The sequence below is a fragment of the Nelumbo lutea genome, chromosome 4, assembly GCF_056320005.1.
Source record: "Nelumbo lutea isolate HS-2025 chromosome 4, American lotus-T2T, whole genome shotgun sequence".
NCBI lineage: Eukaryota > Viridiplantae > Streptophyta > Magnoliopsida > Proteales > Nelumbonaceae > Nelumbo > Nelumbo lutea.
The window spans coordinates 81,990,432-82,014,309 of NC_142687.1; the positions used below are offsets into that span (position 1 = coordinate 81,990,432).

The window sequence follows — 23,878 nt, forward strand, 5'->3', positions numbered from 1 at the left end:
ATTATAGCTGATAAGGGCAACTTTTGGGCCTTAATATCAATAACAATAATACTTTTAATAAAATTTCTAAAATATGTTAATTTTTTAAAATTAATATCAAATAAGGGCACAAACACTATTCATCTTCTTCCTCTTGCAAACCATTCATTAGCGCCGTCGCCTCCAGCAACGCGCCTACCTCTGCCCACCTTCGGCAACGTTTGATCAAATACGTTTTTGACTCTGTACTTAAAATCTTCTGCAATCATTTGTTGTAGAATTCAACTTCACCATTGGAGTGCACGACGTGGCCCAAGTGACAAAGGAAGCATTCAATTCCTGCAATAGCAGCAGCCGTATCGGCTCCGTTCAATCGACCAGCCCTATGAGAATCATCCTCAACTCCACAAGTGAGTACTTCTACATCTACACCTTCATCCAGCACTGTGCATTTCGCCAAAAAGTTAGCCATTAAAGTCACTGCCGCTACGGCTCCAACTCCCACCCCTTCTAGATCACTGGTAACTTATGTGGTCGGAGACAGTTTGGGTTGGCTTGTCCCTCTTGGCGGTTCTATTGCATACTTGGGCTTCTAGGAAGACCTTCATGGTTGGGTTGGCTTGTTCCACCACCACCGCCACTCTACCACCATCTAGCACCACCGCAACTCCACCATCCAACATAGCTTTTGACGAAGGCGGATGTGGCGGCGTTGGGCAGAGCCAGAGCCAGAGGTGGGCGGAGGCGTTGTCGGAGGCGGCGATGCTAATGAATGGCTTGCAAGAGAAAGAAGATGAACAATATTTTTGCCCTTATTTGATATTATTTTTAAAAAGTTAACATATTTAAAAAAAATTATTAAAAATATTACTTTTATTGATATTAAGGCCCAAAAGTTGCCCCTCAGCTATAATCCCTTTTATTAATCATTGACGGTTTGTTTTCTCATTAAATTTATCCTTTCCTCTTAAATCTTTTTTTTTTTTTGAAGTGCCATCCTCTCCTTTTAAATCAGTTTTAACCCTTTTTCGCTCTCAATAATAAAGTATTGGTAGATGGATTAGGTTAGGCTAAGGACCAATTCAAGTGGCCAAGACCAACTCTAAATAGTGGACCCTAACTTGTCATGATAGTTGGGGAGATTATGGGTATAGAGGATGGGCTACCCTATGTGGCCACATGAAGAGAAAAAAGAAAAGGATAGTCCTTTTAGCTAGAGCTTCTCTTGGGTCCAGTTGCCATAATTCATATATCCTTCTGGCATCATAGAAGTTACCAGTTAATTTGCTCGCAAGTTGTCTAGCTGGTTGGTTTAGAGACTTGGGAAGTAGGGATTGAATCCCAACTTCATGGTGATTGGGGTAGATTCTGATGCTGTTGTGGCCGAATAAAGTAATCTACCTAGAAAGTTAGAAAGTGGGGGATTTGTTGCTTAACCATGAGATCAAGGATCAAAATTTCATTATGTATCGGTTTGTATTGTTCAATACGTATTATATCAGAGAGCCTTCTTGATACACTCCTATAGGGGGTATTTTGGGTCAGTGGGTGGTTCAAGGCGTAGACCGGCCTTAAATTGGCCCCTCTGAACCAGTTTCAAAAAAAAATAGAAAAACATAAAAAACAGTACCGATATAGGTTGATACTTGATATGCCGGTATGGCCTGTTTTGATATTTTGAACCTTGAATGAGACACATTACGGTTCATCTAATTTGATATGGACATACCGCCATGGCTGATCTAGTGGGTGTTTGGCATTGATGTTGTTTTTTGAGAAAATGGCACCATGTAGGCACTACATTGGAGAAAGCAGTGCTTCAAATATTGCCTTCTTATTTGGGACCATTTTTCTAGAAAAAAATGTTGCTTCAAATCATGCCTTAGAAATCGGGAAAGTGTGGTCTGGAGCAACACCAGATTCAGTATTTTTTGAGAAAACGGTGAATTGCTGCCAGTGGTACAAAGATGTGGCATCATCTTGGGTGTTGGATAATATAAATCATGTTGAAAACATTGCTACCAACACTAATACAAAACAAACCAGTGCTGTTTTTTTTTGTTCAGAAAACAGCCTATGTGGCAGCACCGATTCCAAGCAAAAAATAATGCTTACAACTTCACATGCCTAGCACTGTTTTTTGAGAAAAATGGTGCCATGTTCCCAGCAGGGATGCCAAATACCTACCTAATCTGATATGGGCACATCACCATCGTTGATTTAATTGAATATGACCACACCATATTTTGCACATTTTGCACCGATTGCTTGCATGGGGTACCGGTGGAAACATCAAGAAAACTATTATTTGGGGTAGGGCTGTAAAGTGATATCAATATACCCTGATGAAGTTCTTCATATCATCGTCCATCTCTTCCTCCTTTTCACTATTATGCTTTGCTAATGCAGGTTTTCTTTCTAGTTTGAATTTAGGGTATATTTGGTTCACAGTTGGAATCGAAATCAGAATTGGAATGGTTTATTCCCACAGTCTGTTTAGTTCAAACAGAAATGAGAATGTGAATTGGAATCAGCAGGAATGAAGCTTCATTCCCAAAGAAGGGGCAGAGAATGGCCATTCCCTCAAATGAGGAATGCCATTCTAGAAGGAATGGGAATGTGATTCTGATTTTGGCCATCCAAACAGTTGGAATTGGAATAATCCATTCCGATTCTGATTCTAGACCCCTATTCCCATGAACCAAACAGGACCTTAATTATTAATAATTTTTTTTATTTGAGAAACATGACAAATGTCCATTGATTCATTTCTTAAGCTGCATTTGGTATTCCTTATTTTAAGGATTTATCTCAGTGTTCATAGGGGCATTTTAACTGCAAAAAGAAAATGAAGTCCTTAAAATAAGGAATGCCAAATGCAACCTTTTTTTTTTTTTTGCAAGAAAATGAATTTCAACGTTGATTAAATTTTTAAAGCTAGGAAAAAGATTCTTCAATTCTTCAATCAGGCCAAGTAGCTATCCTCCAGTCATATAAGCCATGTACTCCATCTACCTCTTATTAGTGTCTTATTCTGTGATAAAGATGTTCAATTTTATGTAGATTTGATCTGGATCCAACCAATTTGCATCTCTTCCTTTATAAAGGATTAAAGGATTGAAGTGGAGGTGTAAGCTGGCTGTGCTGTGTCAGAATGTAGGTCTTAGCGGGCTGTGTTTGTTCATCACAAATCCCCCACAGAGCCAGCCATAGCCCAAGGCCCGAACCCTAGTGGGCCCGTGCCGTGCTGGGCCAAGCTACAGGGGTTGGGGCCGGGCCTTTGACTGTCCGCTTTCTACGGTAAACGGGCCGTGCCGGCCGGCGGCCCTGACCCACTTAGGTTGAAACTTGGAAGTTAGGAAGGGTTCCGCTGCCCCCACTCTCTCAGTCTCTCTGAGTCTCCCTCCTCGGCTCCCCTCTCTCTCTCTCTCTCTCTCTCTCTCTCTCTCTCTCGCTAGGAAGAAAACCCTGTACTGTTAATCGGTAAAAAGAACAGTTAGGTGAGGAGTCTTTGGACTTGATTATTATACTCCCTTTTCTCTTTTTAAATTGTATACTTTATTTTAATGCTGTAACTTGTAAGCAATGCTTGTATACGTATCAGGTATCAGGCAGCTGCGACAATCATGTTCATATCTAAAGTCTCACAGCTTGGATGGATAGTTAAGGAGCTCAGAAGAGGTATGGTACTGTTATTCTTTATTTCTTCAATCTTTGTTCTTGTTTTCCCCTTTTTTGTTTTGAAAATTGAAAATTCGGTCAACTACTGATGCCAACATTTGAGGAATTATTACAAGCTTTCTGTCAATGAATGAACCCTTCTTCATTTTGACGCCAAATGAAGAGTCATCGATATGTTTTACGGTGAAAGATAAAAGACAATTCGTTTTATTAAACTAGAAAACTTGCAGAGTGGCATCCCCGACCGGAACGCCGTTCACATGGCAGAGAGGTGGTAGAGATGCCCTTACCTCTTCATTGTATTATGAACTGATTCTATGCTAGTAAGCAAAACAAGCTTCTAATTTAGGTAGTGCAGACTGGGTCTTCTTTTCAGCATTTGGGTTTAGCAACTATACATCCGATTCCAAATAGTACTTCAGAATAAGTTTGAGTTTGAGCTGAGTTGGACGTAATAACCATAGGCTTGCAAGAACACGGCATAGAAAGTGAGTTTAGACTTAATTTTTTTTTGGAAAGTTTACGGGCAAATTAACTATAGGGTTGTAAGGACAAACATCTGATGAGTGAGGACATGTTTTTCAGGTTTCATGAAATACTTAATAGAGTGATTAGTCTCCTACACAACTTGATATTTTTTGTTAGGGTACAGCCCGCGGGGATTATGGGTTGCCAAAGGTAATTAAAGTCTATGTGAGGAGCCCTTCCCCACTGCTAGGTGTGTAAACGGATCAAATTCGAACCGGATCAGGCAATATCCGAATTCAAATCCGATATCCAAATTCGATTCGATATCCGACGGATATTGAAAATTAGTATCCGAATTCGAATCCGATTAAATATTTGAATATTCAATTCAATTAATTAATTATTTTAGATAATTAATAAATATTTTATTGATATAAAGTATATAAATATATAAATTATTTATATAACTTAATTATTATATATTATATAAAATATTCTATATATTATATATAAGAATTAAATAATCGGTCGAATTCGGATATTTTTCGAATCGAATAAGTTCATATCTGAATTCGAATTCGATTAACTATTCGGTAAGAATAGGATATCCGAATTCGACCGGTTAGATATTCGAATTATCTGAATTTGATTCGATTATGTCGAATATCGAATTCGAAATTGGATTTTCGAATATCATTGACACCCCTACCCACTGCCCGTCTTTTTTCCCCCCTCTCCTCAACTTGGTTTCTTTTTTCCAAGACACCACTGGACTCCTTTAATATGACAGAGCGTCAGAGCCTGCCTTTCAGAAGACTTTTACATTCTTATGAACAACCAACTATACAATTAGACTGGTGTTAATATAATGAATGGCTTGGAGAATTTGTGGTGGAAAGAGATTCAGGATTAGGAGAATTTCTCCAAGAAAATTTAGTAAGAAACCAAGAATGCAATGCAGGGTTTTGCAGTTCACCCTTTGCATTTTCTGGCATTTGTTCTTATTGGTCTAACTCTGTTATTTCAAAAGGCTTTTAGGAATATCCAATGGTCTGCATGGTGCTAGGCAGAGTTTGGAAACGACAGATTTTATCAGAATAGATAAGCTCGCAAAAGATTATTAAGTTATGTTCACAATATTTTCATCTTTTTTACTGATAAAAAAAAACTTTTCATCTTTTGGACACATTTTCAATAATAGAGTGGATACATGCTGATGGCATTCTTTATGCCTCGACCATGGAGTGTCTCTGATTTACTTGTGATGTTTGGAGGCAAGTTTAATTCTTATGAGATCTGGTTGGCCTTTTGTGCATTCAAAGACATTAGAAGGAGCAACTATAGAAGGCTGAGAGAAGATGATAATTTGTTGGAAGGGCAGATCTTGAGAGTTGACTTGGTTTCTCTACTGACTTTATAGCTGGAATTGCAGAAGTTGATTTGTTGGAAGGGCAGAAATAGTTTCAGGTCTGTTGTTCTAGGAAATAGAGTTTTATGGCTGAATTGGGAACCCATGGTTGAATCTAAATGCCTTGCTTCATTATCAATTAGCCAGCAGATGATTAGTTAGAACTCTTCATTTAGGCTATACTTTCCATCACCATGAGGTTGAAGGAGAACATGAGGCTTCCCCTAAAGTTTCTTTTCTTTTTTTGGTTGCATAATAAGTAGCTTGTAGAACCTATACCTAGAGGGTGTTTTTGCCCTCAAATAATTTCCAAGTTAATTTGGCAATAAATGCTTTATTAAAATTGCCCATATTTTTTGATGCCCAAGCATTGGTTTGGTGTTGACTCATAATTTTATATTACATTTTGTTTTACTTGTAAATGATAACTAAATAAGAAATGGTATACACCAAGGGAGGATTCAGAACCCAACTGAGCCCTCAAAAACCCATACCATGCATCAAACAACAAGCACCAGTGGTAACAATATTTAGGGGCTCCAAACCCTCCACCCTCTATTCACCCCTCTCCATCATTGCTGTAGAGTCATCAATCATTCAAGTCACTGAAGCCTCACATGCCTCTGGTTGTTGCTCGTCCATTTAACCACCATTCTTCAAACTTTCTCTGTCTGACAGAAATTAGGAGGAAGAGGGTGAGGACCAAGGCTTTTAGATCTTCTTTTGCAGGAGGGTCTGAACTTATTTTTGAGGCCTGAAGCTAAAATATCATGCCATATTTTTTTGAAGGCCTTGTTCATTGTAACCATGGGAAGTGGGTGGTTATATGATTTTTTGTTTTATAAGATATGGTAATCTGGATTCTATTTGGGAAGATGTTTTCTAATAACATGTATTTATTGTGGCCTTGGAGAGAAAAGTCTCATATTTTTTAGGTTCCCATTCTTTTTTTTTTTAATGTAATTATCATGGGCTTGCAATTATAGTGTTTTTAACACATATTTCCAACGGCTTTGGAAGGATTTTATTTAATTTTATTTTTTGGATTAATGACTTAAAAAAAGTTTTATTTGAACAAAAGGAGAAGAATGAAGAAAGAAGGTACATGTCATCTGCAAATAGGGATGTCAATGGGTTAGGTTTAGTGCAGATTTGCCTCAACCTGAAAACAATCAAACTAAATAGAATAAAATTGCTGAACCCAACCAAACCCTATTGGGGGCCCTGGGCAAAAATGATTCAACCCTGTGCAAAAATTATTCTTAGTGAAGTGAAGGCTATAATTATATTTACAAAATTTCAATACAATTATGTTGCCTGTTATAAGAGTTTTGTGAATATTTCATTGTGAATATGTCACTTGTTCTGTACTCGTGAATATGATAGACAGATTCAGGTTTCATTTAAAGAAAAAACATAATTTCAAGTCATCTTCTAACAAGAGGGAGGGAGAGAGATTTATATCGAGTTACATAACATCACCAAATTATCTCTGTGACTCTTACTAAGTAAATCAATAACACCAGAATACCTAGAACAGTATGGAAAGGAAAGAAAAAACTATGATTTAGTGTGTTCAATGGATCAGGTTCAGCACTGATTGGGTGCAGGTTTACCCAACCTGAACCCAAATAAGACTGACCTGAACCCATCTGATAAGGTTGGGTCAAGGAAGGTTTTCTTTTTAACCAAACCTGTTTACATCCCTATCTACAACCCAAGGAGGGGATAAGACCAAGTAAAAAGAAACTTGAAGCCAGCTCATCCATGTTGTTTGTGCCTTAGAAAGAAACTTAATGAATTTGCTACCAATGTGTACTGTAGACATTTGAACTTATTTGTTTTCTTTAACACCAAGGATTTTCTTTTGCCAGGTCAATACACATCTGTAACTAGAACAGCATATTTGCAAGGACCATGCAGTCGTCATATGCAGCCTCTGGTTAGCTGTTCTTTTCTCCCTGATTGAATAGATATGTTTATTTTCATACAAATACCTTATCATCCTTGATTTTAGGGTGTAACTTGGGCTAGGTCAAACTGAGCAGTCTGAACCAAACCCAAAAGTCTAAAACAAAGGCTTGTTAGTCCTACCCGACTGATCCTATATCTAAGAATTGAGAGTTCTGTTTTTAAACAGTAAAAACAAAAAGAAGTGAAGAAATTCATTGGGTTGTGTTATGGGAAGCTAAGAAACTAGAGAAGATCATGAGGGATTTCCTGTTGGAACCAGGGGAGGTGAAGAAGGATCACATAATTAGATGGGAGATAGTGACCAAATCTAAGGAAGAAGGGGGCCTAGGGATAGGAAACTTAGTGCAAAAGAATGAAGCCCTCCTAGGAAAGTGGTTATGGAGATGGCTTCGGGAGAGAGATGCTTTGGCATAAGGTGCTGTCAAGTATTCATGGTATTATAAACCTAATCTGCACTAGAGCTCTATTAGAATTAGGGTTGAAGAAATATTAGAGAGACTAGAAGAAGAAGTAGAAGAAGAAGAGAGGAGAATAGAGAAGAAGAAAATTCTGGTTCAAACTAGAGAACTAAAATACTCTTTAGTCAGCTAGATTGAATTTATATGTTTCTATCCATAATAACAAAAGACTACTTTGTCCCCACTTAAGTATGGGACACATCATCTAACAGAAACATTACCCATCAGTAGCTCTAAACATAAATATAAAGACTAAAATACCCCTACACACTTGACATTAACACTCCCCCTCAAGCTGGTGAGTATATATCATATAGTCCCAGCTTGTTACATATGTAGTCCGCTCCCCCGACTCAACCCTTTGGTGAACGGGTCTGCCCATTGATTTCCTGTGTTAACATGTGCAGTATCTATCACTCCACTCAGCACCTTCTCTCTCACAAAGTGACAATCAACTTCTATATGCTTTGTTCTCTCATGAAACACCAAATTAGAAGAGATGTGGATTGCAGTTGGTTGTCACAATAAAGCTCCATTGGAGTGTCAATCAAATATCCCATCTCCTGTAGAAGATTTCTCAGCCACACTAATTCACAAGTGGTATGTGCCATAGTTCTATATTCGGATTATGCACTACTTCATGCCACTAACTACAAATGAAATATCTGGCCGGGTAATGGTTAGGTGGTTTAGTTTACCCACCAACCGCCTGTACCTTCCAGGATCTTCAAACTCTTCACCCATATCACTGCTCAACTTGGTATTTGATTCCATAGGTGTTTCAGCTGGTTTGGCACCTAATAATCTTGTTTCTTCCAACAAATCAAGAACATATTTCTTCTGACACAAATTAATGCCATGTTTAGACCTTGCTACTTCTATCCCCAAGAAGTATTTTAGTTTATCAAGGTCCTTTGTTTGAAAGTGTTCCTGTAGAAAGATCTTCAACCTATCAATTCCCAATTTATCACTCCTGTTAATGACAATATCATCTACATATACCACCAATAAGCTCTTTCCATCTTGCGAATCATGACTGAAGACTGAGTGGTCAACCTGACACTGTTTCATACCAAACTTCTTTACCACTTCACTGAACCTACCAAACCATGCACGAGGAGACTGTTTAAGTCCATAAATGGGCTTCTTTAGTTTGCACACCTTACCATATAGACTTCCTCGAGTAGATCACCATGTAAGAAAGTATTTTTGATGTCAACCTAAAAGAGAGGCCAATCATACATAACAGCTAGAGATATCACAACACGAACTGAACCAATTTTAGTAACAGGAGAGAAGGTCTCCGTGTAGTCAATACCATATGTTTGGGGGAATACCCTTTGGCAACCAGTCTAGCTTTTAATTACTCTACACTACCATTATACTTAACAATGTATATCCACTTACAACCGACAACTTGCTTACCAAGAGGAAGTGTGGTGAGATCCCACATATGATTATGAGTTAAGGTAGAGAGTTCTTCTTCCATTGCATGGCGCCACCCTGGAGAGGCAAGGGCTTCCTAGACATCCGTAGGAACAGTAATAATAGATAACAAAGAGATAAATCGGCGATGGGAAGCAGAAAGATGAGTGACAGAAACATGATTAGAATAGGATGAAGAGTGCAACTGTGTTTACCTCTCCGCAAGGCAATTGAAAGATCAAGATTAGAAACTGGGGTTATAGCTAGTGTGGGAACAACTGCCGATCTATCGATGGTGATGGAGCTGGAGGAGGAGCCGATACATGTTGTCGATGTGTATACACTTGACAAATAGGTGGCCGTTCAACAGGAAGTTGCACCAGAGGCAAAGACTTGGTTACAGCTGGAACAAGTGGAATGGGGTCCTCAACTAGGGGATTGGAAGAGGAGGAGGTGGTGAGGAAGAAGAAACATCACCTGACCTCGAGAAAAACAGAGTGGACTCAAAGAAAGTAACATCAACACATACAAAGGAACATCGTGAGCTAGGGCTATAACACTTATACCCTTTCTATGTCCAGGAATAGCCAAGGAAAATACACTTAATGGATCGTGCATCTAACTTGTCCCTTCTCGGTCCAAGATTATGAACAAGACAGACACACCCAAAAACCCGAGTAAGGGGACACAGAGACAAGGTAGGAAACAAAGTGGTGAAGGGAGAATGACCTTCAAGGATGGGCGTGGGCATCTGGTTAATCAGAAAGCAAGATGTAAGCACAACATCACTCCAAAAAAGGTTTAGGTACATTCATATGGTGCATAAGGGATCGAGCAGTTTCCAAAAGGTGACGGTTCTTTCTCTCAACTACCCCATTTTGTTGTGGGGTGTAGGTACATGAAGTTTGATGGATAATGCCATGTTATTCCAAATACTCCTGAAGTGGTGTATAAAAGTATTCACGGCCATTATCAGTATGGAGAATCTTAATGTGTACACCAAATTGGTTGTGAATTTCAGCACAAAATTTTATGGAAAATGGAAAACAATTCACTCCTTTCTTTCATTAGGTAAAGCCACGTCATCCTTGAATAATCATCAACAAAAATAACAAAGTATCTATAACCATTGTATGACATTATTTTATTTGGACCCCAAACATCTGAATGGACTAAAGAAAAAGGACTTGACATGCGATTATCAACCCTAGGACTAAAGGGAACACAATGATGTTTCCCCAACTAAATGACTCACAATCCAAAATAGAAAGATGGCTCAACGACGGAATAAGAGACTTCAAAACTTTAAGTGATGGATGACCAAATCTACAGTTGTCTGAAGAGTTGTTGACGCACTGCCACTACCATTAAGATAATACAGTCCACCAGCTTCATGCCCTCCACCAATCTTCATTACCGTCTTGAGATCCTAAAAAACACAAGAAGGGTAAAAAGTGATAGAACAATTAAGGTACTTGGTTAACTTACTAACAAGGTTAAAAGGAAACTTGGGAACATACAAAACTGAGGATAAAGATAAAGGGTCTATGTTAACATTACCAACATCACAAATGGAAGATGTGGAACCATTAGCAAGGGTAACAGAGTGTGATGTTGAGCACTGAGAAAGGGAGGAAAAAACACTTGGAGTTCTAGTCATGTGATCGGAGGCTCTGGAGTCAATAATCTAGGGGTTGGGTTTGAATGCCAAACAAGCCATACCTGAGTGTGCAAGAGTGACTATATTCTGTCGAGATGTGGCCTGAACAAACCTCTCCTACTCATCACGTGGAACACTCATCATCTCCTTTCCGGGAACATCTGTAGATATAGAGGGCATCTGATCAGCTGGATGACCCTCTTGTCTAGAACTACTATCACTGGTCACCACATGATTTGCCCAAGTTGAATGTGGGCCATGCAAATCATAACAATAATTGATGGTATGTCCTTCCATACCACAATGCGTACATCTTCTTAGACCAGAAATACGTCCTCTACCACGACCATACACCGGTCCACTGCTACCACTATGGTTAGATTGAGCTCCCCGAGCTCCACCTTTAACACCACGGCCTCCCCCTCTTGACACTGCAAAGGCTGACTTGTCAGAGATACTAGAATTCTTTGTGGGTCCAATAGAGATCCTCCGAAGACAAGCAAACACCTCTTCTAAAGATGGAAGAGCTGACCCTCCTAGTATTTGTACCCTCACTAGTTCATATTTCAGGTTTCAGTCCTACCAAATATTTGGTCACATGTAGTTGTTCTCTTTGCTATTGCTGAATTTTAACATTAGAGGTGAGGGGATGGTGCACATTCAGCTCATTGCGAAGGTTTCTCATGCTAGCATAGTACTCCTCAAGACTCTGATTACCCTGTTGCAGATTAAAGTATTCTTGATAAAGTTAATACACTCTAGTTGTGTTGTTTTGTCCCAAACACAGCTTCTTGGCATGGTCCAAAACCTCCTTGGCTGTATCAAGGAATATGAAATTCATATTGATCTTGGATTCTATACTATAACTAAGTTATAATCTGTGCATCCTCTTGTTCCCAATCACCATACTCATGAGACTCAGTAGAGGGTTTTTCTTCCTTTATATGCTTCACTTTCTTCTTAGCTTTAAGGACCTCTAAAGATTTCGCCAAGGCACATAGTTTTCCCCATTCAATTTGATAGAAGTCATCTGAACATTCAGGTAGTCGGTGGGAACCATCACACTAGTTTTGTTTTCACCGTTATCTTCCATGTCTGATTTTTTTTCTTTCTAATTCACCTCTCACCACACTGCACTCAGCACCACTTGTCGCGAATTCTTCACTTTCCACACCACAACCCTACTACACGACTACCTGAATTCTCACCACACTACTTGGAACTCACTAACCATTCGATCCATACTGAAATCTGCACAAAACCCACCTATCTAATCACCAAACAATGGACAGTCCACTGCATCACTCGAACCAGCCCTCTTCTCACCATCAATTGGGGGGGCTTCTACGAACCACTGCAAACACCCACAAACCTGCTGACCGGAGGTATAGAAACCTCCAAGGGAAGAGGGCGACCACTCCTTTTCAGACCCTTCCCCTATCTTCAACCGATGATGAAGAAAAAATAAAAAAACCCTAGGCTGAATGCAAGAAAGCCAGAATTCTGGGCAGATTCGATTTTGTCACAGTAGCCCTGATACCATATTATAAACCTAATCTACACTACAATTCTGTTAGAATTAGGGTTGAAGAAATATTAGAGAGACTAGAAGAAGAAGTAGAAGAAGAAGAGAGGAGAATAGAGAAGAAAATTCTGGTTCGAATTAGAGAACTAAAATACTCTCTAGTTGGCCAAATTGAATTTATATGTTTCTATCCATAATAACAAAAGACTACTTTGTCCCCACGTAAGTATGGGACACATCATCTAACAAAAACATTACACATCAGCAGCTTCAAACATAAATATAAAGACTAAAATACCCCTACACAGTCGACATTAACACATGGCTACTCAGGAAATGGTTGGGATGCCGGGATATCTCGTCGGGCTACCCTCACAACACCTTGGAAAGCCATACATGGTATTCTCCCTCGCTTCTTCAGGTTTGTTAGTATGATGCTTGTTCTGGTAATTCTATTCGGTTCTTGGAGGATATTTGGGTGGGTAACAAACTCCTCAAGGATCAGTTCCCTTCCTTATACTCCCTTTCCCTTTACAAAAATGAGTGAATTTCAAAGTGTCTACTGGAACCGTTGTTTCCCTTATCCTTAAACTGGGACTTTGGGGTTCGAAGGGGTCTAAGGGACGGTGAGTTTACTTGTGTTACTGAGTTGCTTCATTTACTTGAATTAGTTTGTTTAGACCCCACAAAACCTGATAAAAGAGTCTGGACTCCCTTACCTAAAGTTACCTTTACTTATTCTTCATTTTTAAAATCCTTAAGTTTTAGCCCAAACCCCCAAGAATTTCCTGTTAAAGAAGTTTGGGCAAGACCTATTCCCTCCAAAATTGTTGTTTTCCGTTGGGAAGTTTACTGTGGGAAAATCAATACTTTGGAAAACCTGCCGAAAAAAGAGACCTCTTCTTTGTCTTGCCCTAAATTGGTGTTCCCTATGTAAGGCCCAAAGTGAGGACTGCTTCCATTTACTGATATCTTGTTCTCTTGCTGCAGAGTTATGGAATTGGAACTTTAGTTTATTTGGTTATAGGTGGATCCAGTCATCAGATGTAAGGTTGCTATTTAATCGTTCTATTTTTGGGTGGCATATGAGGAGAGGTAAAATCATGTGGAAATGTCTTAAGGCAGCTACCTTATGGACTGTTTGGGAGGAAAGGAATGCTAGAATATTCCTAGAAAAGGAAAGAAGCTTGGCTGAGTCGAAGGACTGTGTTTTGACAAGAGCAATCCATTGGTTGAAAACCTTGGATATGTTCATATGTTTGCTGATTTTTCTTTTGATGACCTATGGAAGAATTGGTCAGCAGTTGCTAATACCTCTACTAAGAAGAATAAAAGAGTTATAGAATGGAAACCTCCCCTGGAAGGTGTCATCAAACTAAACTTTGATGGGAGCAGCCAAGGTAACCCCGGGCCTTTAGGCGTAGGAGGTGTGCTGAGGGATAAGGAAACCAACATTGTGTCCTTATTCTTAGGGCCAGTGGGAGTGGGAGATTCTACAAGGGCAGAACTACTAGCGGCTGTACAAGGTATCTAGATTGCCAACCAGCTTGGGGTGGAATATTTGCTAATTGAAGGGGATTCTCAGGTGGTAATAAGCTGGCTCTCAAACCCGGATGCTGTCATTTGAGGATATAGAGACCTCAAAAAAGTGAAGTGGTTAACTAGTAATACGAGAGTGGATGTTAAATGGGTTTGCAGATCGGCAGATACTTTGGCTGGTTCTTTGGCCAAACTTGGGGTTTCTAGGGAAGATCTTTTTTGTGCTACCTTGTAACTTGTTTTAGTGTGTTGGGAAGCTGTTCTTAACTAGTATGGGGAGGTCGCATACTCACATCTTGTGCCTCTCCTTGGGGAGCTTGTACCTTCTTATCTTTTGTGGTTAATAAAATTTGTCATTTATAAAAAAAAATTGATTGGGTTGTGTTAGTTAACTTTGGGGGTTCAAAAACTTTGGTTAGGTTAGGATTGGCCTCAACCTGATGTAACCCAGCTTGACTTGCATCCTTACCAGCATTATTTGATGTCATAGATTGTTCTTCTTAAATGTGGCATATTTTTGTCAGTAGTTACAGTTATTTTTAGGATGTTAATGGCTAGAATTAACAACGTTTCTGATTGTTTATTTATTTTGCTAAAAGTCAATCATTTCCCCTTTAAAAATTTACACTCGAGTACTTTTTTGTTTATCTGATGTCTAACAGATATTTTCCCATTTGCCGGATACTGTTGATGCTTTGGTGGTCCAGAATTTGGATATGGACTTTTATCATAATGGTTTCATTATCTTTAATATGTGAAGGCATAGAGCTAATGTATAACTAAAGCCCAAACCTAATGCAACACTAACATAATTAAAGAGCAAAAATACATGATAATGCAATATATAAGCAACTATATACATGATAATCTGCTAGAAGCATCAAGACTACAAAAGAACTTTTAGCTAGCAAATTTACTGCAAATTAAATATTTTCCATTATCTTTAGAAGAATGTTGTTCCATGAATCCTATGTTGCTCTAGGTTGTTCCATTATCTTTGTTTTCTGAACTTTCATCTGAAGATAGTATCAATTTCATGGATTGGGTAGATTGGCCATTTCCTTGATCTATGTTCCGTAGGCTAGTTATTGATCTTATCATGCAATTAGCCTGGTCTTAATCATTGGAATTTGAGTGGAGTTTTTAAAATCATTGATTGCATTGATTGTTAAGTGCAATCACTTTCACTGAAATAAACCCAGGAAATAACATCCAACTTCAGACATTCTTTTCTTAAATGTGTTGTTTCCTGTAGTGAGAATGGGCCGATTGGGCCTTAGTTTCTTTATTTCATTTAAGTTATGTTTATGCTTATGTTCTTTGAGTAGTGGGCCTTAGTTATGGGCCTATTTTTCGTTTTTTATTATTTCTTTAGTGCTGGCCACCCGATTAAGGGCATTTGGGGAATTGTACTTAGATTAGAATTAAAGGAAATAAAAGGTATCTTTGGGGGCTAGAGAGAGGAACCAAACTTTTTTCTTCTTTCTTCCCTTCTCTTCTTCTCTCATCTCCTCCCACAAACTTCTGCTGAAACTTATCTTTCTTCTTTTCTTTTCTTCTCTTTTCTATATTTTTCTCTGAATTATTACAGTTGTATTTTATAACTTTTCCCTATAGAAGATGGGATTCCAAAAGGTGTCCATGAAAAAATAGGTATAAATAGGGGTTAAGAAGGGAGAGGATAATAAAATAAACTGAATGGATGGTGATATCATGGGAAAAAGTGGATTTGAAATGCTTTCGTATGACTTGAATAGAGCATACATCATTTCAAATAATATCCGTGCATCAGATGTTCTGAAAGGATTCTCCCCGACAAAGGAAGAAAAAGTTGTAAAGTCATACAAACTCAAAGCCAATAAAATATTTGTAAAAGGAGTGGGGGTAATTTGGGGATGAGGTAGGGACAGGTCCTTATCAGTATTGGACTCGATTAGAGCTAAAATCATGTCACTACTTGCTTGGTTAAGTTTAACTTGTTAGATTCGTAATAGTTGGAAGTGGAGGGAGACTCTCAAGTTGCAATAGGTGGATGCTAGAGGGTGGAGTCTCCAACACTACATTAATGAAGCTTGTTTTTGATCTCAAGACTGGAGATCTTGTTCAAGTGGGTCCCCAAGATCAGCTAACTTGGTTATGGTTTTGGTAGGGGAAACAAGGGGATGTGTTGGAGCCAGCTCTCCAGAGCAAGCCAAAGAAGAAGAAGAAGAAGGGTGACAAATAAGTCACAAAAATCCCCTACACTCAAATTAAAACCAACTCATAACAAGACAAACAATCAATTCCTAACCTCCCAATCTACAAGCTCACATAACCCCAAACAACTCAACCAAAATCTTGTAGGTCACCTGCTGATAAAAAAAAAAAAAAAACAAAACAGCTCGTAGGTCACAGCAAGGAACCTCTTCATACCAACAAACATCAACAATTATTCAATTACTCAGCTTCATCTGATGCAATTGCAAGAACCTCCTTACTCCTTTTGAGCACTTTTTTAGCTTTCTTCCCCTTTTTGTTATAGGCGCAATACCAAATAAACCACCCTTCAATCTGGTAAAAATTTTAGAAGGTTTTCACCTTTTTGATAGGCCTAATACCAAATAAGACATTTGAAGGATTAAACTTCTGTCACTTGTTTCATTTTTAGATTGAAATCTATTTTTCTAGATTGCCAAGTCTCCTTGATCAAGTTGGTGGAATGGTTCAAGAATATCCATCCCACTGTTGCATTCGTGCATCCATTTTCAGTGCTAGATTGTTAATTTGGAGACTTGATTTAATTTTAATAAGCTTTTCCAATGAGCTGTTACATTTATTGTATGTTTCTCAATCATGTTTGGATCAATCGATAAAAAACCTCTAACATTATGTCAATATGCCACTTTCCAGAAGTATTGTAGTTCTACAACAGCTGCTGATCACACTCATGAAGAAAAGAATGAGCACAAGGAGAAGTAAGTTTCTGATATTTCACATGACCCTCAAGACAGGTGAAGGAACCTGGTTTTGTGATGTCTAAATGTTAATGCACTGTTGGTCACTAAACTATACATCTGCCAAACTACCTTCACAAAATATATGGTAGTTGGATGGTTCACTTTCTACACAAAGCAATGGATGATATGATGTGCTACTGTCCTTGGTTTCTTCGTACCTTTTTTATTTTTTGATAGAAAATGTTTTCTTCATTCCTGTGGCTTAATTTCTATGCAGGGTATCTGTGACATTTTTTTGATGAATAACAGGATATCTGTGACATTTGTAGACAAAGATGGAGAGGAGAAGCATATCAAAGTTCCCATTGGAATGTCTATGTTAGAAGCTGCCCATGAGAATGATATAGAACTTGAAGGTAAGCATTCTAAGTGTTTTAAACAAATTCCACACATAGTTCCGCAATCTTTGAATTGTGATCATTGTTGTTCTTCGCTTAACTGAAGGGTGAATGTGTACATCAGTTAAAAAACAAAGTTGCAAGGAATTGATATTATTGTTTTTAACATGATTACAGGAGCATGTGAAGGTTCACTTGCTTGTTCCACGTGCCATGTGATTGTGATGGTAAGATAATTCAAGAATTATGTCTATAAAATAATTCTATATTAGAGATATCTCAAATGTTTTCTACTATGGGTGGCAACGAGCCGAGCTTTTCACGAGCTGCTTGAGCTCGGCTCATGAAAAGCTCAGCTCGGCTCGGTTTCAACCGAGCTCGAGCCCAATTCATTGGCTTGATTATTAAACGAGCCGAGCTCGAACTTACTAGAGTTTGGCTCGTGCTCACGAGCCGGTTCGATATATATATATATATATAATAAAATTATAGAAAATATTTTTTCTCAAAATCGAGCTCGAGCTTATGAGTTGTTGACTCGAGTCGAGTTCGAGCCTGATACTATTCAGCTTGACTCGACTCAAATCCACCCCTATTTTCTACAAATATTATGTATTGTTTTGTATGTTTTGTGTTTTTGTCCTTCTTTAATTTTTATTATTTAATTATGACATAATGGCTTGACCCATTTGACTCAGATGGTTGAATTACCTACCTGCCACCTAGATAGAAGGACAATTTCATTTTTTTGTTCAATATTGAAAAAAAGATATTTAGGGTCCATTTGGTTCATAGACAGGACCGAAAGTAATTTTATTAGTCTACTTATTATTTTCTAATTACTTCATTAATATTTATGAATATATAATTATTATTTCATTAGTCCTTTGTTATTATTGTTTTATTAGTATATATTTAATAATTAATAACTTAGTATTTATTATTAATTTATTACATTTTATTATTACTTATTAGTTTATTAGTTTTTATTATTTTGATTATTGTTTTAGAATTAATTTATTATTATTGAATAATTAATATTTTAGTATTTTATTATTACTTTAATTATATTATATGTATACTTTATTAGTGCTTAATTTTTTTTATTATTCAATAAATAATATTTTAGCTTTTTATTATTACTTTGTTTTATTATTCTATTAGTATTTATAATTAATTTTTGAATATTTTATTAAAATATTATTATATTATTATTACTTTAATAATAATAATATTATTATATTTTATTAATACTTTATTATAGTATGATTATTTGATAAATACTGTACTAATATTTTGTTATTATTATTATTACTTTAATTTATATTATATTAATATTTTATTATTATTATGATATTTAATAGCTATTTTTGTTTTTAATTATTAATTTATTAATATTTTATTATAGTACTATTCTTTTATTACTATTATACTAATATTTTGATAATATTTTATTTTTTTATTACTACTAAATTATTATTATTTTGTTAATAATTAATTATTTTATTAACATTAGGGTTTGGGGGGTTTTTTGTCTTGAGTTCTTTATTTTTTGATAAACTCTCGTATGGGAATCCCATTCCCTAGGGGGCGTGGGAGCTTGAAATGGCCATTCCCCCAAGAATGGGAATCAACATCCTATTTCACCATATGGGCGTTAGCACCATAAATATATGACTTAATGAGAGGATTTGAATGAGGTGAAAAATAATAGTTCAAATTACATGTTTTTCCCTCAATTAAAAAGGAACTAAATTCAAATTACATTTTTTATATTTTCATGTGTATAAAAGTAATTCTTACACTTGTTTTTATTTTATAAGATTAATATACAATATTAGAGACGTGCCCAAATGTTTTTTTTTTGTGCAAAATTTATGTATTTTTTATTTTTTTTTCAATTTTTATTATTTAATTATGATATCAAGTATTGACACATTTGACCTAAAAGTTGAATTGTTGACCCGGACCAAATAGGAAATCAACTTCATTTTTTGGTTGGTTTTAAATTTGTATTTCATTTCCATTATCAATGAAAACAATTCTTGTTTATGAATTTTTTTTTCTTTAATATGATTAATATAAAATATCACAGAAATGACCCATTTTTTCTACATTTTTTTTTGTTTTGTGAATTTGTTACTATTTTAAATATTTTATTATTAATTATGATATCGTGGATTCACCCAATTAACCGGGATGGTTGAATTAGCTTACCCACCACTTGGATGGAAGAATAATTTTGTTTTTTTTGTTAATTTTATAAAAGGATAAATTGTTGAAACCTGCCCTGAAGTTTCTGACCATTGTTGAAATCTCCCATGAAGTTTAGTAATTGCATTCGCCTCCATTGAACTTTCTAATACAGTTGCAAGTAGGCCCCCTCTCTTAGAATCCTCTAACAAAAGGGACACAAATGTCCAAAATACCCATGCAGTTACTATTGAGCCTGGTTTTTGCATAACAAACAATACAAACTTTATGAACAAAAAAAAGAAGTTTAAATTGCAACTTTGAGGGTTTGCCCTTTATAATCCTGCCAAGCCTCTCTTGGCTTCAGTACATCCTCTCATGTACTTCTGTTTGTTTCTTCTTCAATAAAAAGTTATTTTTGTTTCAAAAAAGAAAAGAGGGACACAAATGTCTAAAATACCCATGCAGTTACTATTGAGGTTGGTTTTTGCATAACAAACAATACAAACTTTATGAACAACAAAAAACAAAAAAAAAAGAAGTTTAAATTGCAACTTTGAGGGATTCGTATGAAGGGAAAAATTAGAAAATAAATCAATTTCGGAAAAGAGATTGGAAGGGTTTGGTGTCATGATTGATATGAAGGGAAATTTTGGAAAATAGACATTTTAGTCAAATTAACTATATGGTTATTTTGGACATTTTCATGCCTCTTGTTTGAGGATTATAAGAGAAAGGGTCTACTTGCAACTGTGTTACAAAATTCATAGGTGATTGTAATTATCAAACTTTTTTTTTTTTGGGGGGGGGGGCGGTTCAGGAATGGTAAAAAACTTCAGGGGATGTTTTAGAATTTTACCCCTTAAAAAACATGGGTTCATATTGGTAAAAAGTATTTGATAAAGATCTAATTATTAGAATTTATTAAATAAAAAATACCATAAATACAAGATTTAATGTGAGAGAACGTGAGTTAATCCCTTAAATATAAGACTTAATGAGAGGGAATTAAGTGGTGTTAACAATTGTAAATGATATTACATTATTAGCCCTCAGAATTAAAGAGGGACTAAATTCAAAAATAGGGGTAGTTTAGTCAAAAGAAAGTTCCACACCCTTATATTTAATATGTCAAATGCATGATGTTAAAAATCTTTCCAAAATTTTCTTTAATTTTTATATTTTTTTGCATTTTATCTATTTTTGAATTTTTATTGTTTATTTGTGGCTTTGTGGCAACATGAATTAGCCCACTTGACCCAAAATGGTTTAATTTCTTACTACTGCATAGATGAAAACACTATTTTTTTTTATCATTTAGATTTTAAAAGTATAAGTTTTTATGTTATTGGAATTATTAATTTATTATGTATGGATTTAATTAATAGAATTTAGTGATGGAAATAAATAAAAATGCTTTAAATATATGATTCAATGAAGATGAATGGGAGTTGATACCTTAAATATGGGATTTAATGAGAGGGAATTAAATGCACTGAATAATAGTATTCAAATTACATTTTCTACTCTCACAATAGAGGGATCATATTTCAAAAAAGGGGTATTTTGGTTAAGAAAAATTTCAGAAGTTTTAGAGGTTATTTGTCACATTAAGAAAAATTTTAAAAAAGGGGGTATTCAAATTACATCTTCCGTCACATTAAGAAGCTTTGAGACTGATGAATGGATCTTATTTATAGGATGTGGAGTATTACAACAAATTAGAAGATCCCATGGATGAGGAGAACGACATGCTGGATCTCGCTTTTGGTCTTACAGAAACGTATGTCCCTCGTCCCTCTATTGTGAAGCTTCTTTTATAAACACCCCCTGCTTCTGATAAGCGCTCTTCTATTGTGAACCATTAAATTTATGAGCCTCTGCTTTTAAGGCTTTTCTTTTTTTTTTTGTTTTTGCAGGTCTCGTCTAGGCTGTCAAGTTATTGCAAAGCCTGAACTTGATGGGATTCGCTTAGCACTGCCAGCTGCCACTCGAAATTTTGCAGTTGATGGCTATGCGCCAAAACCACACTAGACAGTTTTATTGGAAAGTGGTGGATAATTTTCCATGTTGTAAGTCATTCAGTTATCTCAGTTTTGTAGTTCTTCATTTTATTAAGGTTCATGCCTATATCTGGTCATTATTTATATGATGCTCGGTGGTGGTTATATTGTTGAATCATTTATAGTTTCCTAGTAAAATTGGCATTAACATCCGAAGTTTTGATTGGAAGGCCATGACCATTTTTGATTATTTGGAAAAGTGCTTATCTAGCATGACGGTCAAATCCAATGGTATTTTTAATCTTTAGCATCGATTATTGTTTCCAATCTGCAGCCAAACCAGCCAGTCAGACTGGTGAACCTGACTCGTAGGGGAGGGAGGCACAGTTTTTGGCCCACGGGTCGGCACGGCATGACCCACACTTTGCATGGGTTACATGCGGGCTATGCCGTGCCGGCCAGATTTACACCTCTACCTGTCATCCATTTAGATTTTTGGCTCCATTTCGCCTTTGAGGTTAATCATTGGTTCAGTCACTTGGCCCGGTTGATTGAGTTACTGAACTGTTTGACCTGCTCAGCAGGTCATGTTTTTGTATTTTTAACTATTTTTAATATTAAAAATAGCATTTTTTATTTATCACACATTTTTGTTTATGTGAATATGTAATGTTACAGAATGTCCAATTTTTTATTAATTTTTTTTTTTGTAATTTTGTCTAATTTTTTAATATTTTAAGTTGCATAGTATCATGAATTGACGACCGATACTATTGGACCACTGACCACACCACCTGAACACGAAATTAGTTCCATTTCTCAGGTCGAATATTTGAGACACTGGCATTGATATACAGAAAAGAAGCATTTATTTTCAACAAGCTGCGGCTAATGTATTTCAATTTTCAATTGGGCCCTCCCATTAGGCGTTGACAGTCACCATATTCTTGGATGGTATTCGAACGTCCTTGAGCCCAGGGCAAAATCTATGTTGCCGGAAGGACACGATAATGGAAAAACCTCCCGTGAATTTTGATAAATACCACCTGATTGCTTATATGGCTTTCATGATATCAGTTCATTGGTTATTAGTTTTTTCGGTATCATAACTGAATCAGATCATAGGCAGAGCTATAAAACAAATGGGTTCAATTATGAAACCAAAGAGACGTGATATCGGAGAAAACTTAAAACCAAATAAAAGTGGTGACCAATCAGATGGGTTTTCATTAAAATTCGGGGGGAGGGGGTGATTGGTCAAAGCATTTCGAATGTCATGTCTCGCATTTCCAATCAGTAAGCAGGGTATTGGGGTTTATGTATAAAAAATAAATAAAATAAAATAAACGAAGCAGGATAGAAAAATAACTTTTTCTTTCTTTCTTTTTTAATTTTTAGGGAAACTCTTTTCCTTTCATTTACCTAATCAACCCATAATATTTATTAGGGTTCTTATTTTTTTGATAGTTCTGGAAAAGATATAAAACAACTCATTTACATCATGACTCTCGGTAGGGCAACTTCAAGCATCGAAAAAAATAAGAATAATAGAAGTTTATAATCTAAAATATTTGAGTTGAAAACCGATAAACTGTGACCAAGGTTGGCGAGTTGATCTGCTGCAAAGTTTGCTTCCTGCATGTTGCCTGTAGATAATATCAGGACTTCGGCCTCGTTGAATCTCTTGGCATTTGTTGATGATTCTTGAAATGCTCCATGGGGTTCCATTCTTCTCGAAAGGCAGTTGATGACAATACTGGAATCTCCTTTGCTTACGAGTTTTGCTTGAGGGAACCTGGTAGCAACCTTGTGGGTTTCAAAAGCAGCCCACGCTTCTGCTTCATTCGACGAACACTCTCCAATGTCACGACAGCTAACCCAAACTGTTCTACCATAATCATCTCTCATGATAGTCCAAATCCTGCACCTACCCTCACCATATCTAGAAGCGTTAAAATTGACTCTAAGAAAGCCTCTACCCGGGTGTTTCCATCTTATGAAAACAGTTTGATCTTCTCGTTTAATAGCCATTTGATTATTCAATCCTATATGGAATTCTGATTTTATTTTTTCGAGAAGGAGATGATTTGGGATGGTCTTATTTTGATAAACTTTATGTCCCACACTTTTCAGTAAGTCACTTACCTGGGTAAGTTTATCCTAGGAAAGACTTGCCCGGGTAAGTGCATTTACCCATGTAAATAAGGCAATTATCATCTTAGCCATAAAAA

General features: G+C 36.6%; 1 protein-coding gene across 2 annotated transcripts; it reads left to right on the forward strand.

The window, feature by feature from the left end:
* The first annotated feature begins 3,045 nt into the window (after positions 1-3,045).
* LOC148861330 (uncharacterized) lies at positions 3,046-22,291 on the forward strand. 2 transcript variants are annotated; one of them, XM_088986828.1, is made up of 9 exons: positions 3,110-3,479; positions 3,584-3,660; positions 7,411-7,478; positions 17,007-17,071; positions 17,363-17,469; positions 17,629-17,678; positions 21,345-21,427; positions 21,564-21,716; positions 21,982-22,291. In XM_088986828.1, exons 2-8 carry the CDS (start codon positions 3,606-3,608, stop codon positions 21,676-21,678), a joined length of 543 nt encoding a protein of 180 aa, XP_088842954.1. In that variant the 5' UTR covers positions 3,110-3,479; positions 3,584-3,605; the 3' UTR covers positions 21,679-21,716; positions 21,982-22,291. The 2 variants fall into 2 exon arrangements, with proteins under 2 accessions (XP_088842953.1, XP_088842954.1); XM_088986827.1 differs by lacking the exon at positions 21,982-22,291 and having other exon boundaries at positions 3,046-3,479; positions 21,564-21,876.
* Positions 22,292-23,878: the final 1,587 nt, after the last annotated feature.

Coding starts and splice junctions, on each gene's coding strand:
- LOC148861330 (XM_088986827.1), top strand. CDS start 3,606: ATGTTCATATCTAAAGTCTCACAGCTTGGATGGATAGTTAAGGAGCTC. Junction 17,470..17,628: donor GAATGATATAGAACTTGAAG/GTAAGCATTCTA, acceptor ACATGATTACAG/GAGCATGTGAAGGTTCACTT. Junction 21,428..21,563: donor GCTTTTGGTCTTACAGAAAC/GTATGTCCCTCG, acceptor TTGTTTTTGCAG/GTCTCGTCTAGGCTGTCAAG.